The 19,773-nt window shown below is 35.1% G+C and overlaps 1 protein-coding gene across 3 annotated transcripts in view; it reads right to left on the bottom strand.

Moving 5' to 3' along the window:
- The window catches only part of GTDC1 (glycosyltransferase like domain containing 1), a 261,261-nt gene that overhangs the window by 123,101 nt on the left and 118,387 nt on the right, over positions 1-19,773 (bottom strand). For all 3 annotated transcript variants that reach the window (XM_070946153.1, XM_070945985.1, XM_070946067.1), the window contains 2 exons: positions 8,417-8,584; positions 4,810-4,983 (listed from right to left, as the gene is read on the bottom strand). In XM_070946153.1, the coding sequence (XP_070802254.1) occupies positions 4,810-4,983; positions 8,417-8,584 (342 nt within the window). The remainder of the gene's footprint in view (positions 1-4,809; positions 4,984-8,416; positions 8,585-19,773) is intronic.

Here is a 19,773-nt window from a genome sequence, read left to right as displayed (position 1 = left end):
TTGACACAGCTATTTACTCTGAAAGAAGATACTGTTCTTTATATCTAGAAATTGGAGTATCTCTCCTTTAACTCTGTCACAATTAACCTAGTCCTGTTTTCTTGTAAGATGCATTTGCTATTTTTGGTTAAGAAACACTATAAATAAATTCATTTTCTTCTTTTTTTAACCTAAATTGCTACCTACTTGCTCTTGTGATATGTCCCAGTTCTAGGTCAAATATCCTGCATTAATATATCTTTATTTTATATCAGAATCACAATATTAATTTAAATTTAAGCTTACTTTTACAAATCTTACTTGCAAGCCTAAAAATAATGCCTTGTTGTTTTCAATATAACTCTGCTAGATATAGAAATACAAATCATATTAAAGGAAGTAACAACGAGTAAAAAGGAGGTCAAAGTAAGGAGAGAGAGAAAAAATCACCTTGGTTATTTTGTTCTCCAGCCCGCCCTCGACATCGCTGCAAACTTATGCATTTTTAAAAGACTGCAGGCATTCAAATGACTGTCACTCATGCAAATAATCACTTACTTACACTGTATGAGTTTGGTTTGGATAAAGCAAATTACCATTTGAAAATAACTTGAAAAACACTCTGGGCAAAAAGCTTGCTTTATGAATCTAAGTTTGGCCCTGATATTTCTTAACCTTTTTCTCTCCATTTCCATTCAGCTTGCTTTTGCTAGACTAACACAGACTAAATTAATAAACTGCATTCAATTGCCATAGGTGCATTCAACATTTATTTCGCAGAAGATCTTATTAGAAAAATAAATAGCGGCAACTGTAACTAAAAACTGAAACTAAAATGCATAACTTTATGCATGGATTGCTCTGTTAGTGTTTGTTACAAGCAGCAAATAGTTTGTGTGTTTTTTTTTATATCTATATTAACAATATATAAATCAGAAGGTATGCCACAATTAATTTTCAAATTTAATGAATGAAAGCTTGTGTAAAATATATGCTTAAGAAATTGATTTTTTTTTTTTGAAACACAATATTCTGAATATTGTACAATGCCTATTTTTTTTTTTAAAAAAAAAAAAATACCACACTGGCATGTATTCAACCAGGCCAATCTCTATGTATTTTCTTTTTATATATTCTGCATATATAAATGACAACAGTTCTCTAGTGGAGCTGCTAAAAGCCCATATCTTTTTGTATAGTCGTCAAAATTATATAAGAATATGTAGCAAATTAACTCACAATACTTCTCACAGTTATTCCCAAACTAGTAACTGGTACATTAAAATACAACTAATACTAAGTCAGATTATTGGACCAACAAACCAAACATTTGTTTATGCATTCTTCCATTAAAATGGACGTCCTATTATTCAAATAAATTGTCTGGAGAGTTTACTGTAAGAGTAGAAAGCATACATAAAAGAAACAGCACATAAAAAGGTTTTAAAAACAGCAAATATATAAAAGCAGTATGAAAATTATACACCATCCAGAATATTGCAAATGACTAATATTTTAAAGCCTATAATAATAAAATATTGCTGCAAGTATCAGAGAAGACATGAAAGTAATTGGCAGGAGAAGATGTTGGCATATTGATAAAAGATGAGTTTTTCCTTCTCCAGGGATCCCCTACTGTTTCACAGGATGGGGTGCATGGAAAAATATGACCTCAAAATACAGATAGATGTGTGTGGGAGGCGTAAAGTAATCCTAAGGGTCGTACAGTTCTCCCTTCCACTAGCATTCCACAAAGGAACTGTTCAGTGTCACTAGATAATGTATTAATTAAATCATTTCACATTGCTAAGACTGTGTCTTGTATCTCCTGATTCTGGAAAAGTGTTTCTCCTGATCTTCTGTTGGAGGTGATTTTTCAATCCTTTTTATACTTTGGGTCTGAAAATTCTGTCTAGTAGGCCTCCAATTCTCACCTTGTCTTCTCCCAATTGTACACAGAGACAGAAAAGATTCACTGGAATACTGGTACTTTTAAAAACTATTTTCTAGAAGACTACCAGATTCTGTAACATCTTTATTCCCTATGCCATCCGTCTGGTAAACTCGCAGGATTTGTTTTTATTTCGACTGGCAACGTGCCAGGCAAGGCCTTTGGACACCAGAACGGAGTGTCAGGTCTGCCCCTCAGAAGCTCCATTTTGGCCAACAATGTGGAGGGCGAATGTTGCTGAGCCTCTGCGGTTGTTCATAAGGGCAAACAACTGCTGTGGTGCTGCAAGATTTATAGTTTCGGGACTTGTTCATAAATGCTAAGCGGTGCTTATTGCGTAACTTTGAACTTTCACTAAGGGAACACTCATAACGTGGGGATTACCTGTATTGTTTCTCTGTGTCATATATGTGGCAGTGGTGGGTTTCTCCCGGTTCCTCCGAGCTGGTAGTGGTGACAATATGACGTCACTGAACCGGTTCTGCCCCCCTGCCCCCCCACTCCCTGCGTTATTCTTATCTTTTATTTGGCCCCACCCCCAATCTATTGCTGCCTCCTGAGTCCCAGCTGATGGCTAGAGGGAAAAAAAACTGTTTAAACTCTTGCCACGGGGCTTCAAAGGGCCGCCCTACAGCTGATCAGTGTTAAAAGAAAACAAATGAGTGCCTGCAAAAATACATGAGTAGATCAGTGCCTGCAAAAATGCATAAGTAGATCAGTGTCTGCAAAAATAAATGGGTAGATCAGTGCCTGCAAAAAGATCGGTACAGCTCTGCAAGCAGTTAAAAGCCTGGTAGACCAGTACCTCTGCTAAATCCTAAATAATTGTCACATGACCATCAAGCCAGGCCCACAAAATAAGCCACACCCACAGAACTGGTGGTAAATTTTTTTAGAACCTATCCCTGATATGTGGGTATATGCATACTTATATATGTATGTATGTATGTATGTAGTTATGTTTATGTAATGTATATTGGAGGTAGTGACCCTTTGAGAGCTGTATGCAACAAAATTTCATTTTAATGTATGCCAATTAGTGTACATTCAAAGTGACAATAAAGTTATTCTAAGTCTAAGTCTAATAAAACAGGATATTAGGCAGCAGAGAACAATCTTTAGCTATTGGAGATCTGAGGAAACAACAATCTAACCAAATCTATTGGGACATGCGTCCTATGGCCAGCACTCATTTATTCATATTCATTAATTTTCTCGCTCTCCCTTTCCCTCTCCCTCTCCCTCTCTCTCTCTTTTTCTCTCACTTACTCACACACACACAAACAACACTGGCAAAGTAGGAATCCATCCATTTAGACATACCAATGATAGTACTGTCTTCTAGAAATCAATGTTATGCAAAGGACCCAAAGATCTCAAGAATTAGTAAGCAAAAAAAAAAAGAAAAGAAAAGAAAAGAAAAAAGAAAAAAGAACATATGCAATGATTAGATTACATAGACACCATTCACTGTAACTTTCAATACTTTTTGATTTCTGTAACCTATCTTTTTTCATAAACTGCTCACCTCTCTCTTTTTGAGAATCCTACCAACTGTATTCAATCAATTGTCTAGTTCATTTCCTTCTTCTTCCTTAATTCATTCTTCTTTCATATATTCCTTCTATATTTATTCTCTCTATACAGTATATGACCAATCTACCTCATTACATTTTTATAGTCAACCAATGGATCAACTTCCATTGCCACCCATTTATTCCTGGCCTTATTTCCTCCTTCCCTGCACATTTCTTAAGTAATCCTTTCTAAATCCATTCTGTTCCCTTTATAGTTCTCCTTTTATATTCCACTTTCAGGTCCATATAACTAAGTGAACAAAAGCAGTTTTTATAAGCAACCAGTTTTGCTTGTTTTGATATTCATTCTCACAACAGACCATCTAATACCCATTACTTTTCTACCAGCATTTGGATTGTTTAAAATTTCTCCTTCCATTTTCGCGGGTGTTTGTATGTAGATCTTTGGTTATTCGGGTTTTCTCCCGTGTAAAATTGGAAGTGTCTTGGCGACGTTTCAACGGTCTCATTCGTCATCTTCAGGCTGGTGTTTTCGGCTTTGTGCTTAGAAGCACGAAGCCGAAAACACCAGCCTGAAGATGACGAATGAGACCGTCGAAACGTCGCCAAGACACTTCCAATTTTACACAGGAGAAAACCCGAATAACCAAAGACCTACATACATACATACATACATACATACATACATACATACATACATATATATATCCATATCCTATTTAACATCTAATATTCAAATTCCCAGCTAACAACATGACATCATTTGTGCTCAAAAATACATATACATTCATGTATCTAATCAACATATCTCAATATCACCATAAGCTTTCCTTAAACATTTGGCTATACATACATTAAACAATGAAGGGTCATTATATAACCTTATTTTAGTCTCTCATCAATGTAAACATTCAGTAAGCATTCCATTTATATCCATGCATGCTTTACTTTCTCCATTTATCATTCATACAGTATTCAGCAAACAACATTCTTCACACAAACTTTCCATAAATTAAGCCTATTCACTTACCATATGCTTTCTCTAAATCAACAAATATATAAAAACATGTCTTTTATATATATTTTTTTCACAGAGAACTTGTAATTTTTCTTCAGCGGTCTTTCCATTTTTGCTCTAATTTATTTCCTTTTCCTCCATCTCTATGATTGCTTGCTTACAATTTGCCCTGGCTTAATACTTTCTGTAGAGTTTCTTAGTTCTGTCTCAAAAAATATTTTGGAATGAAATATATTCCTTTGGTTACCATGATTATGATAGTGGTGAAATGAAGCGCAGTAATACCTGACCCCAGTTAGAGAAGATGGTAGAAAGATACTAACCTGCTCATATCTGGGAACTTTATTGGAAAGTAAAGGACTTGGCATTTTGGCCTGATTATCTTTTCCAGATGTTTAGGCCTGTGATCAGGCATCAATTTCATAAATTTCCCAATTGATGTTAGAAACGACTCCATATTGTAGGCAGAGTTGAACGCCACAATGTCAGCAACCAAGCTAATAAAATAGGGAGAAAATAATCAACAATTAATAATACATAGAACTTAATTGGTTTGGTGTAAAGCTGCTCTTTCACTAGGAATAAGGTAGGTTTGGGCCCATTCCCTACGGACTGTCATAGTACAAAGTCTGGTTTCCCACTGCTGGTGAGACTGGGAAACGAGGACTGCTCAGAGATATTAGATTTTTCCTTCCTCCAAGTGATTCTGCTGTATACTCAGGTGATGTGGGATCCCCACATTAATCACCTGACAGCTTCATATTTCAGTTTCATCTTGTCCATGTTTCTTATGGTAAAATGCAAATATTATGCCATGAAAGCTTTCATTAATTCTTGCATGGAAGGATTAAGGAAAAAAACACAAATGTGTTTTTCCCCTTCTGTGCAAGATTCTCTGGTTAGTCCATAGCTAATATCTTCAGAATATCACATACATTTCTTGTCTATATGAAGTTCACTGTATGAACACATGGCTTCAAAGGAGGGACAGGATTGCAATTTAAAGATTCTTAAGTTCAACTTTCTTAAGAATAGTAATCATAAATATCTCCACACTGAACAAAAAGGATTACCATATTTTTTGGACTATAAAATACACTCCCCCCCACCCGAAAAGTGGGTGGAAATGTCTGTGCATCTTATAGAGTGAATACGGGCCTGTTTTTGGCCTTCCGAATCCTCTGCAGGTCCCGTTTTTGCCCTCCCCAGCATCCAGAAGCACTCTGCAGGCCAAAAATAGGCCCATTTTTGTCCTGCAGAGTGCTTCTGGATTCCGGGGAGGGCAAAAATGGGACCCGCAGATGCCTCCGGAGGCCAAAATGTTGACCTTGTATTTATGAATTATAAATACACACATTATACACACATGAATGTAATCCTGTAATTCAAATTAGGGAAAAATATGCCAATTTAGTGGCATAAAAATGGCTCACAAAAACTAATGTGCCTTCTATAAGGGACAAAAGATAACTGTTCTGGTATTTCTGCCCTACCTTGGTATATAGAATACTGATTACAATTTATATAACAGAGAAAAAGTACATCGATAAATCTGAAGTTTTCACATGCAAACTGTACTGCAAAAAATTGTAATGCAAATTGTACAGATATACAGATTGTATATTTACTACTTTAATATCTATGGATCTTGACATGAATTACTAACAAATTACTGATGGAGGAGATGGCTACCTCTAGTTCTGTATTTCAGCCATTCTTTTCTCCATTTACGTATTTCTTCCACACTGACAGCTTTTAATATATTGGCTTTTGAAATAAAAAAAATAGAACAGCTGGATAACTTAATGTGTAACAGCAAAGTATGACCCCCTAAAGCTTTACTCGTTTACCTCAAATATAAGAGTGACGTGAACTAAAACAGTCATACTGGTATGGACATTGCCCAGATTAACAGGGTCCAGACCAAATGCTGGAGAACCAGGACAAATAAGTAGACTATTAGAACTAACTATACATGGACAAGACAAGAGAACCCAGAGTTGATGGAATGCTAGTACAACAGTAGACCTAATGAGAGCGGATATATGAAAAGTATGAGGGAACTATGAAGGCCAACGGAAGGAAATATTTACAGCTCAGGGTTGAACTATGGGTGGTAGGTCATATCAAATATTTCAACTTTCAATTTCCAAACATTAAGGGTGCTCAAAAATTGTGCCTTGGGGATTGTAAAGGTATTTTGGTTACTTTAATATAATTTAGATGTGCTTGGTAAGTAACTACATAAATATAACTTTTTAGCATTTTGTTTGTTTCATGTGGGGTCCTTGGTACTCTCTGAGTTGAGAGTTGAGTACTCTCAACTTGGTTGTTTTGTTGCAGATGTTTCATTAACAAACTAGGTAACATCATCTGCAATAGAAGGGAGGGGAGATTGCTTTCTGTCTGTAACAGTGGCTTCCCTATCAGTGTTGGTGGGAATGTTGTTTTCCTTTTGGTAGTTCCTTGATTAGGTTTACAATAAGCACAAAAAGCCAAAAAAAGTAACTTATAACCAGTTACTTTTGATCCTCACACATAATCAAGATTCAGGTACTTTGCATCCCATGGGCATTTATGACCATCGCAGTCCTGCAATCCTATGACCAGAAGTCATACGATTACAATTTGCATGCTTCACAGACAGATTCTGACAATTGAGAAGCTGACAGTAAAACTGCAAGCTGTAGTCACCTGATGTCTTGCTTAATAACCTGCAATAACCACAGTCTTAAGACTTACAATGTTGTAAGTCTGTCGTGGTCTTCTAATGCCTTGCTTGACAACTGCACTGGAGATGCTGGTCCCAGTTGATATTTTTAAGTGAGGACTACCTATATTTCCTGAATCAAGTTAAGCATGATTTTACATCAACTGCTATTTATTTTTAAGACACAGTTTTTAGGCAAAGCAAATACATCTATCTCAAAACTGAAATGTTTTATTAAAAAAAGAAAAGAAAAGAATGAACACTCCAAAAAAAAAATCAACTATATGGGATCATTGCTCATCTTTAGTTGAGTTACAAGGCAAAGATACAGATGCTATACAGTATTATCTAGCCTTAAAATGTTCAGTCTACATTTACAATAATTCTCTTAATAAAAATAGGTGAAACAGACCAAGACGGTTGTTGCTGTGGGAAAAATAGGAGGAGGAAGGTGTTTTGGATATGTTTGCTGCCTTGAGTTGTTTGTGAACATAATAATAAAAGCAAGATATGAATGAATGAATGAATGAATGAATGAATGAATGAATGAATGGATGGATGGATTTTATATTCAAGCAAATTTGGTTTTCCAATTTTAATTTAGGTGTCCAAAACTTTACTTGATTATAAAGTTTCCCAGTGAAAATGTTATTACTTTATTTCATTAACTTATATTCAAGAAATATGTTTGCTTCAAAGTAACAATATAAAGGATCACAGTATTTTAAACATCACTGCACAAATTGTGAATACACAATGAAATAAATGTAAGGATTTATCTGGTAAGTTTACTACCCTCTCTCCCTAAATACCACTGTTGGAGGGTATTATAATTTTTGTTTGCTTCCTTGAACTCTGCTATTTTAATTTTAGTTGTATGCAATAAAAACTATTGTTAAGACAGGGTTGATTAACTGCCCCTTTGTTAAGTACTTTTAAAGCAAAAACATCTTGTCTGTATCACAAGGAAGGTACATACTGAAAATTAGTGCAATTAATTAAGGAAGAACATGATTCTCACAATAAAATCTAGGTATGCTTCTCTCTCTACAATCTGATTATAGAAAGTAGATTCCCCTGATATTTTCATACTACATTGGTCCATTCCTCTTTATCTCAGTAATCCCTTGAAAAGGACTAGGATTCTATAAAAGTTGAATGAATGAAAGTGACTTAAAAGATAGAATAATTAACCACAAGGGGGTACAAGATGTACCTACCATGAAAGAATCTGGTTATATCCATACTGGAAGTCTCTTTCCTGACATTTCTGGACAGGATATGTCAATTGGTTCTCATGGAAGTAAAGGATCTTTTTCAATTTGCCAAGGTCAGGCCGAAGGGCAACCAGTTCAGTCAGGTTAAGCACCGAGCTTGCAAAGAGGATCCTAAGAAACAAGGAAAGCAGTGTTTACTGTCTACAAGCCTGTTCAAAAGTGTCACCCTTCACCCTTTCCCTCCCACCCATCTCCCCACAAGAAAAACATAACCTCTATAGGGACACATCAGTGGCTAAGCCTTAATACCATGTAGCAGCATTCTAGGTTTTGATCTCTTAAAAAACAGCTAAGGATTCGAGTAGAAAAGCACTGAATTTCATTGGTTTTCTCAGCTCGGTTACAGAGAGATGCAAAATGAAAAAAGAAAATAATAATGAAAGTAAAGAGCTGGATGGGTTTTATTGAAAAACGCAAGAAAAGCTATGTCTGAAGGACAAACAGAACAAAGATAAGGCTGACTGGGGAATACTTTGCTTGCAGTTTCATTACACTTCACTTTTTTATGCAACCAACTACTAAAATTCAATATACAAGCAAGCGTGGCACATGTTCCTGTTATGACATAAAACCTTTTGATTTATGCAATAACTGTGGTTTTTATTTTATTTTTTTATGTTTAGATTTCCTTTCCCCTTTTTTTATTAAATATCCTGCACAGCTCCCATCTATTATTATGAGATTATAAATAATGGGAAAGACAGTTCATAACCTTTTAAGAGATTCTCAGGGCGACAAATACCACTAGTAAGGTTAAACTGACTGGTTGCAACAGAGTTTGAAATATGTTCAGATATGTGACCTGTTATTTACTAATACTGGTTAATGCAACTCTCTCCCAATAAATTCAAGGAATGAATATAATTTTGTTTCTTTTGAACAAAATCAGAGTTGGGCCTAAGCATAAGCAGAGGCAAGCTTTAAAAACACAGCATCTAATTCACTTTCTAATGAAAATTTGAACCCAAAAGATTCTTTTCCTGTCTAGCTTTCTTTCCTTTGCCATAATTAGGCAAAAACTTAAATTATATTAACCTTAGTTTATGGAAGAAGAATTATACCCTACTTTCTTGTCCAATCTGTTTTTCTCATTTAGAAGAGAGATGGATGATGGGTTTGTATGAAGAAGAAATCTAACAATGAAATTCCATCTCTTAATGATCCTTAAATCCTTAAATCAAGGATGGAAAACTGCAATCCAATAATTCCTCTTTTGCAGCTGACTGAGCCCCAAGCGAATGGGCTCAATATTTTGGGTTTGAATTTTGTTTTGTTTTGTTTTTAGCTTTAAAGGGAAATTTAATTAGCTTCTGCAAAATCTCTACGCCACACTGCAACCTCTGGAAATCAAAAACTCAGATGCAAAATTCCACTGCTCACAAAACATAAGAAATGGATTCGGGCATACCAATTCTAATGATGCTGTTTCAACCACTAGGAAAAATAAAGGTCACAATGATTTCTTGATCAGTAAAGGGAGTTTAGACTCTTAAAAATGAACCTTTATCACAGTGCCCTCCACTAATGAAGAAAACAACAGCAAGGTAATTTTATCCTCTCACCCAGTCTACATGGGAGGTAAAGAGACATGGTGATGTTGAGGAAACCTTAGAAATATGGTAATTTCTGCTGTTGTTTGAATGTCAATTAAAATGAATAGCTTGTCTCAGCATAAGAAATTTAATAATTGTGTACATGTGTATACATATGCACTGAAACAGACATATACCTAAAGCCAAAAGAAAAAGCCCAGTTAGACAATCTTTCACAAACATGACATACTGCAATCACTGCATAAAATGGATTAATACTTATTACTATGCTACTAGAGAATTAAGCTGTTTTTAGACTACCAAAGAGATTTAAATTGCAACTTTTGTCTCTATAAAGGAAACCTATATTTAAATTGTCTGTTAAAGTTAAATTAAAACAGCCACATCATTAACATGTTATCTTACAAAATAAGAGCACAGTTAAACTGCCGTTTACATTATTCTTATCCAACCTGATCAATGCTGCAAAATATTAATAATGCGGTGCAGTTCCATACACCATTACGACATTAGCAACACACACACACACACACACACACATTTATTAAATGTTCATCTGTTCCAAATCATAAAGCCAAAATGATGCCCTCTTCTTCACAATGACGTAGTCAGCCACACAGTGCAACCCTAATTTGTCTGTAATTGAAACAGAGTGGTCCAAACTCATATGCAAATGAATGAACTGCTTCAGACTTTTATATTCATTAGGCACATATGTAATATATTAGATACCCATAACCTATATACGGATTCATCTGTCTTTGGTTCGGGCAGAAATGTCATAGTTAAAACAGATGGATATTTATGTGAACTGATTTCCCATTTTGCCAATAGGCCAGTAAAGAATGATGAGATACCTAAACATGTATTTTGATTACTGCTCCTCTCCCTCCGATTCTGTGGAGTGACTTTGGTTGCCTATTTCCCACAATGATTTGGCTTGCTGGCATTAAGGAATTTGCTTTAAAAAATCACCTCCTTTATTTTGGCTACCAGAATGAATGATAGCAATAAACTGAGATTCAAGACAAACGTAAGATTATTATTACTGGGTAGTTTTTCCTAGCTGATTGTTACTAAACCTAATTTGGCAAGGCCTACAAGGTCCTATTTAATGTTTGTGAAATCCCTCTACAGCAGGGGTTATCAACCTCACGGCCTGCAGGCTGGATGCATCACGTGGTGGCCACGCCCACACCCGATTTAGCAAAGGGGGGAAGTCATGATACATCACGTGACAACACTGTGACAATGCGTGTTTGACACCCCTGCTCTATATCATCCTTACTAATGGAGACATTAGCTGTTCATAGTTTATGTGGTTATGAAGGTTACAGTCCTATTAGGAGAGAAATACTCTTGCTTACTGCTACAGTTACCTATTCTTGGTTTTGGCTGCATTTAGCCCTTATACCTCTCTGTCTGCCAATTTCTAGCCTGGTGCCCTAACTACTATTGGCTCCTAAGTTTCATATTTTGCTCGTTGAGATATGTAGCTATGTGTGTTTGTGTGTATACTTGTGTTTGTATGCTTGTGCTTGAGTATATAGTATATACACAAACACACACACACATACATATTCACACACACACATTGACATATATATGGTGTGATATGCATAATATATCTCACAGCTAGTACTGTATTATTTGTGTATGTCATATAAATGAAAATTCACCTTACTACTAAAGTAATTATATATTAATGTTCAATCAATGAGTTTTTGTACTGCATGAATGTATGTATGAATGTAAAAACCACAAGAAAAAAGCCTTTTCATTTATGATTCAATAATAAATGCCTTTAAAAATTCAAAAATATGCAGTCATAAATGGTAATATATTAAAATCCATAATAAAGTAAATAAATAAATAAGGAGTAATTTATTCTTGACATGGTATGTATAAATGTCGAAAAGGTTTAGAAGATATAAACTAGTTTAGAAATTCCATTTTTAAATGGAAAGTCATTTGAAATGTTTACAGAAATAATTAAGTCTTACCATTGTAATGTTCTTTATTTTTCAGAACAAGCCACAAGGGTTGTCATCCTTTTCATCTTAATTAGTCCATGTGTTTGTTATATTTGTTATGTACTTCCATAAACATTTACAAACATTAATTGTTATGAAAAAATATTTTTCCTCTCAATGTAATTACTATATGTACATAGTAATATATAACTAGTAAATATCTAGGACTGCAAATCATTCATTTATTTTAGAATGTGAACTGGGTTCTTTTCTATCCAAAAAGCAATTTAATGCATATTTGATTATATGAAAATGCCTGAATGCTTATTTCGTCAATTTTCTTTATATATAAAGAGCCAGAATACATTCAACCATTTTCAATAGACTGGTAATGTTTAGTCCTCTGAACCCTAGAAAAATAGGGGCTACAAAGACCAAAACAAATGTTCTGCACCGAAAAAGAAACTTGTCTTCCAAATTAGGCTTTTTCTTTTATTGTGATGCACACATACTAGTGCATATATCATTATTCAGGTAGAGCATCCCGCTTTCCAATTATATTGGACATCACAAGAAGACTAAGAAACTCCACTCAACTTTATCTCATCTTCAGTATTTTTCTTCCCAAGGGCTGATAGATCAGCCACAGTGTAGCTTTCTCTCTTTGTTCCATTATTGCAGGAAAACAATGATTTCCATATACTAAGAGAAGCTGGGTCAGAGTGGAGTGGAGTGGAGTGGAGTGGAGTGGAGTGGAGTGGAGTGGAGTAGAGTAGAGTAGAATAGAATAGAATAGAATAGAATAGAATAGAATAGAATAGAATAGAATAGAATAGAATAGAATAGAATAGAATACTTTACTTAGCCAAGTGTGATTAGACACACAAGGAAGTTGTCTCTGCTGGAGTAGCTCTCAATATACATGCAAAACTACAGAATCATCATCATCATCATCATCATCACCATCATCCCAATAAGAGAGGGGAGTAAAGAATATAAGGAGGATAAATGATAATACTACAGCCATACTACAGAGGTAAGTATACATAAACATTAGATGGCACTGTGAGAATAAGGTGTGCAGCACATTGATGGTGTAGGGGAAAAAACTGTCCTTGTGTCTAGTTGTTTTGGCATTCAATACCCTGTAGCGCCATCCCAAGGGGAGGAGTTGAAACAGTTTAGGTGCACAGTGTAAGGGCTCTATAGACTAAGATATACTGGTCTGCTATCATCTCTGAAATAAAAGGAAAGGATAGGTGGGAAACTGCTATTTGCATCCAGAGACATAAATTGTTCTAACATTGAAAGCAGTGCACAGATATATTAAGTACGTACAGCAAATAATTAAAGAAATGCAAACATATTGAAGTAGAACAACAGAATTGGAAGGGACCTTGGAGGTCTTCTAGTCCAACCTCCTGCTCAAGCAGGAAACCCTATACTATTTCAGACAAATGGTTGTCCAATCTCTTCTTAAAAACTTCAAAACTTCTGGAGGAAAGTGGTTCCACTAATTAATTGTTCTAACTGTCAGGAAATTTCTCCTTAGTTCTAGGTTGCTTCACTCCTTGATTAGTTCCATCCATTGCTTCTTGCCCTGCCCTCAGATATTGATCAGCTGCCCTGATCTGAAGACATTAATGCTGGTCAAGAAGTTTACACACACATGTGAGCAAGCCAGTTGCCCTGGCTGCCCTGGAAACAGCGAAGGATCAGCCTGCGGTGCCTTTGCCAGCGAAACCGGAACTCGGGAGGGCCGCACGCAGCCCTCCTGAGCTCCGTTTTCAGCTGCAATGGCCTCCTGCAATGCTCTGCCAGCGAAAACAGAGCCGTGTGGACCATGTCTGGTCCTACCAAGCTCCATTTTCACTAGCAGAGTGCTTGGGCCACCACAGGCACTCCAGCACAAGTAACATTGAGCTAGCCATACGCCCCCGGCCCCCCAAGGGCAAAAACAACCCTGATGCAGCCCTCAATGAAATTGAGTTTGACACCCCTGCCCTACAGGATATGATGCTTCATTTTACTGAACTGAACCCCAGCCAAGTATCCTTCAGTCACTGCATTTCATTCCTCTACCACCCTCGTAGTGTCAACCTGACACTTTTTGCATAAGTACAAAAATGTCATGGAGCTGCAACATAAAATGTTTTCAAAGTCATCATCCAATCCTGGTTTCATCCAAGACAGTCCACCAAGCCTTCTAACACCTTTATCAACAGAAATAAACCAAAAATATATTTTTAAAAAATCCACCAAGATTGCTCTCAAGTTTAGACTACTTCAGAGCATTTGTCAGTGGACAGTTTGAGGGGAAAGTCTGTTTGCTGACAGCTGTCTCCCGGATTAAGAGCTACAATTTAGGGAAGGGCTTTGCTACTAATAAAAATAAAGATCTCTTCTTCCTTCCTCCCCACCCCTCCTTTAGCAGTCTTCAAAAACCCAAATAAATCAAACATCCCTTTTATGCATGTACAATTTGCATGTGGAACAGGAACAACAAAAGACTGTCTGAATACATGCAGCATGCTAAAGTCCAAAAATAGTGTATGGATCTGGTACCATGTGCATTGAAAATAAACACTGTGGTTTGTAAGCCATCCTCATAGCATAACCTTTGTGCAAACCAAGACAACTGTGGTTTATTCCAATAAAGTATGCCTAAACAATCCCTAGATTAATAAAATATATGAATTTATCTCCCACATTTCCTTGATTATCTTTATTCTTGTCATGATATAAACAATGATTATATATGTACCTGGAAGTATAGCAGAATATAAAGTTAACCCACAGCTTTCATATTTCTGTAACCTTGTAAGAGTGTAGTGATTAAAGATCTCTGCCTACCATCCCTATAGAAACTGTGGTATTGTGCAAAGAACTGAAAAGTGATAAACCTATTATCATTCCACAGAGTGTTCAGGCAGAATAACTGCACTAAAAGAAATTCTGAGATTACATGCAAATAAGATTACAATATTCAATTCAACTGGCATAAAATTGATAAAATCATTATACTCGAGTGCAGAGTAGCAACTCAGATCTGGTGCTAAATCTATAGTACAGGCATGATACTGCCTTCCAAGAACTAGTCCAATGTGCTAATTGAATAAGTGTTTTTATATTATTCTGTAGTGCTATAAAGTATAGAAAGATTTGTGAGATAGACTTCTTAGGTTTGAACAAATAGTATTGAAAAGCTGCTTTTATTTTTAAGCAATTTAAGCCAAGCTACCTGGATTTTCTCCTAAATTTAGACTCAACTTATTACTGACAGATACAGATTATTTTATATCTGATGATTTCTAATGATCTACTCTATAACTCTCTTTATTTCCATTGCACTGGATACACCAAATGAATATAGTGGTATTATCAAATGCACAAAATATATGAAATCACATCTGCTAGTTCTTTAGCTGGTGTTGGCTTTGATACACATCAAGTTATTCCCAAGAATGTAGGATGTTTAATGTTTTGGCATACAGGTAATCCTCGATTTATTACCATAATTGGAATTGGAATTTCTGTCACTAACCATTACAAATGTTAAATGAGTCATTGTGTGACCACGCCCACTTTTTGTGACTTTTTTTGCCACTGTTGCAGATCCTGCTTCCCACATTGACTTTCTTCTCCGGAGCCGAGTGGGAATGTCACAAATGGTGATTACATGATCCCAAGATACTGCAACCATCATAGAAATGCACACCAGTAACTAGGCACCCAAGTTTCAGTCATTTGATCTCAGATGCACATAGGACACTTTTTCCAGCACTGTCATAGCTTTGAATGGTTGCTAAACAAATGGTCATAAGTAGGTCTACCTATAGTATATTTGGGGATCCAAGCAGTGTGGACTTTTATAATTGACAAATGAAATCATTTGATGATTTCTCAGTTCTTGGCCGTAATTTGAACAACTTGTTCTTGAGTAGTCAAGATCAATTTTTCAGTTTTAAGCTATGTTATTTTTTAATGGTCTTAAAAGTATTGTCCCATGTTATAAGCTGTTCCAAGTAAAGCTGTCTTCTGCAATTCACTGATGGTGAATTTGCAAAGCTGATGGATGTTCAAGTGGTCCTCCAACTGTTTTGGGATTGCGCTCAAGGTGCTTATTACCGTTGGTAGTACCTTTGCTTTCTTTTGCCACAGTCATTCTATTTCTATTTGCAGGTCTTTGTATTTTGCTATCTTCTCCAGTTCTTTCTTGTCTATTCAACTGTCTCCAGGTACTGTTATGTGCATTATCCAGACTTTTTTGGCTTTCTTATCAACAACTGTTAAGTCTGTCATTGTTATTAATATTGAGGCTGCTAGGAGAAATCAGAAATCATCCGCCAATGCAAATGTATTATCTCATCTATGGTACTCTGTCAGAAAAGCATTATCTAGTACAGATTCAGGAACAAAAGTTCCATCAATACACTTCATATATGCAAAATAAAAGATTGAATCTCTCCCCTTTTATTTGACCACAAGCCACACTAAGAAAACTAAGCTTTATTTCCAACCAATGATTGCATTTTGTAGAGGTACTTTCATCCTTCATAAGATCAAATCAGGTCTTTTTTTATCAAAGTAAACTGAAACATAACACAAATCCCAAAAATATCTCAATATAGTGCCTTCCAAAACTACTGAACTTAATTTTATACGCTTTTATTTTTGGCTGGGATTATGGGAAGTCTCTGTACCCAAAGGTTGGACTAGGTGGTTGTGCTTCTTACTACTTTTTCTTAAAATAAAATATATTTCAGTGTATTTGAAGTTTTCATTGCAATAAACCAAATTTGAGCTGGAATGCCTCTCTAAATGACTAATGACAAAACCAGTATAACTAATTGTACAGAAACAAGGTACATTTGACAGTGGGGAGTTTGGGGTGTGTGTGTGTATGTGTGTATGTGTAGAGAACAGGATTCTCTCAAAAAAGCTCAGTCAGTTCTTGAAAATCTAAGACTGAGCAGCTGGCAACTCTGTCACCATGAAGTCTCCATATGGAAGACCGAGATGTGTCAAACTATCCAAAACGTTTTTGGATAGTGCAGAGAGAAACAATAAATAATTCAGTATCTTCAACACTTTCAACAGCAGGTAGTAGATATGCTACCTGCTTCTATTATGTGCCAAAATATCACATGTGAGAGAATGCTTGTTTCTTCAAACTGTTGCCATGTGGATACATTGCTTGAGGAAGTTCTAATTCTGTAGGCAAATGATGCCTATCACAGGTTTATCAATATTAGGCAACACGAAATTTGTGAACAGAAAAATGGTGACAATTAACCACACTCCAACAATATTATAATACACACACACACACATATATTACTCTTTCAAATATGAACTTATAACTAGTGTCAATAAAAATGACATATAAACACGTACACAGTCTTGGGCTATTCAAAGACATAGTTCTCTTCCTAAACAATGACATGCTATAAAACATCTCATTGTCATAATATGAGTTTGTCATAATTGTGTTGATTCCTACATTAACAAGTAGTTAAAATAACATTTTGTTATTCTTTACATTATGCTAAGAACTCTTTTTAATGTGCAAATTATATTGCTTTCAATCTCTCTCCTCTCCTTTATAAATGCAACATACAATTTCCAGCTTAGTGAAATCAGCTGGTTAATAAAAAGTTTTAACAATAAACTAAAAAGAGTGAGGTTACCAAAAAATATATATAAAATATATTATTCTAAGCAAAACTGTGTAATCATCATTTTATTTCAATCAGCATCTTCATAGATTTATACATAATGTATTTGATACCTTATAGTTTATAAGTGAGGACAAAGCAAATATATATCTTTTGCATTCAGTACTTTAATATTGTAAAGAAAGTTTAAAAATCCTAACCAAGTTGGACAGACATATATTTTCTGACAAATTAAATTATAAGACATCTAACTTGTATTCTGGATGGAACATCTTTCAATATGTTATTTTCACTTGGAAAAATTAAATAAGCATACACATCAGAATTGAAAAAGAAAGCAAGTTAGTTGTTTAGTTGAACTACATGTATTTCTTAATACGGTACAATGGATTTTCCTTATGGACTTCAAATTACTTCAAAAAGTTGAACACAAAATAACCCCATGTTTACTAGTTTCAGTAGGTTAGATTTGTATTCACTATCCACAATGTTGTAGCCAGTACAGTTGAACCTTATCAGACTTCTAGTTCCTTCAGAATCAAAAACACAATCAATGGTAGACTATTTTAACATGTTTCAAAGAAGCATGTAAATCTATACTGGGACACAAATATCCAAATGCAAAATAATCTTTACTCCACACATGTTAAGTATGGTATACATTTACATCATGTACCTTTCTGTTTCCTCCTTGAATAACTCACTTCAGGTGTTATTAATAAAATCACTTTGTATTTTAAATAAAGATGCTATTTAATAACCTTTGAAGCTCACACATCAGCCTAACTTAGAGCAGCTTTAGCTCATCTGGCCTTTAAATTACTCTTTTCATGTGGTTGGCCCATAAGCCATACATACGGCCTCTCAATCAGCCACTGTACATGAACAGAGTAAGGATGATTTGTATGATATGTCTTGAGTCATTTAAACTTCAACAATCCTCGACAACCATGTAAAAAAAAAAAAAAAGGACTGTCAAGCAACAGAAAGATTTTAATAAGCTAGGAAGTATTTTAAGTCAGGGTTCCTAATATAACGGCACCATCACCAAAGATAAAAGTTGTACATATATATAGTTGGTTGCATTTTTAAAAAAGGAAAAATAAAAAAAAAGAATGTTGAACCAAAGACAGGCAATTTTATTTTAAAAGGCAAGTGCTTTTTGATTTTTTTTTATTATTATGTGGCATCAAGTCAATGCTGAGTCTTACTGATCAAAGAGACAGATCTACATTAGGACGAGGCAAATATAGTACATTTTATAAAATTTAAAAACAAACTATCAAAAATGCATTTTAACTATAGAATCAGACTTCTATAGGTTTGCATCGACAGTTTTCAGATTTCTACTATCATGCTCTGCTATCAGTGCAAGTATTTCATAGCCCATAAATGGGTTCTGGTAACATTAGTTTTCTACTTTTATTATACTTAAATTAAGACAAAATTAAAGCTAATGGCTTTGATTGCCTAATTCTTTTTTCCAAGGGAAAATGTACCATATTTTAATCAAATGTGATCAATAAAAGCTGTAGGGTGAGTCATTATTATACATGTCATTATGGTGGCTCAATTAAAAGTATAAAAAAAAGATAGTGGAATCTACATAAACTTTAAGAAAAACTAGATTTCTATTTGTTCTGTATATGTACATATATTTGCTTGTACCTTGGTCTCTTTGCAACAAATATGTCTAGAATTCCACCCATTCTCACATTCCATTTCATCTGGGCTTTAGATTACTTTATTTTACAGTATTGGAATATCAATATATTACATTTGAACACCTCCACATTTCAACTAAACTTTATGAGTAATCAAGGTGTCTGGGACAATAAATATTCCAAATTTAAACTTTATTCTTATTATGCAATGGTTCGTCTAAATATGGCTGGAATTAACAGGCATACAGGCACATTCGGTCATTCTTTCCTATGTAAACTTCAGCTAAAGTACCTTTGTCTCAGATCTTTCTGGTTTCCAAATCTAAATGATCCTTTTCACATATTTCAATGTTAGATTTCACAGGTCCATAATTAACCTGCTGATTCAAGAGCTTCCAGCTAGAAAAGATTAATCCATAATAAGAGTAATAT

The sequence above is a fragment of the Pituophis catenifer genome, unplaced genomic scaffold, assembly GCF_029215685.1.
Source record: "Pituophis catenifer annectens isolate HBS135680 unplaced genomic scaffold, rPitCat1.0.hap2 SCAF_1, whole genome shotgun sequence".
NCBI lineage: Eukaryota > Metazoa > Chordata > Lepidosauria > Squamata > Colubridae > Pituophis > Pituophis catenifer.
Note: the sequence above shows the minus strand (reverse complement) of the source record. Positions and strands in the feature narration are given on the sequence as shown.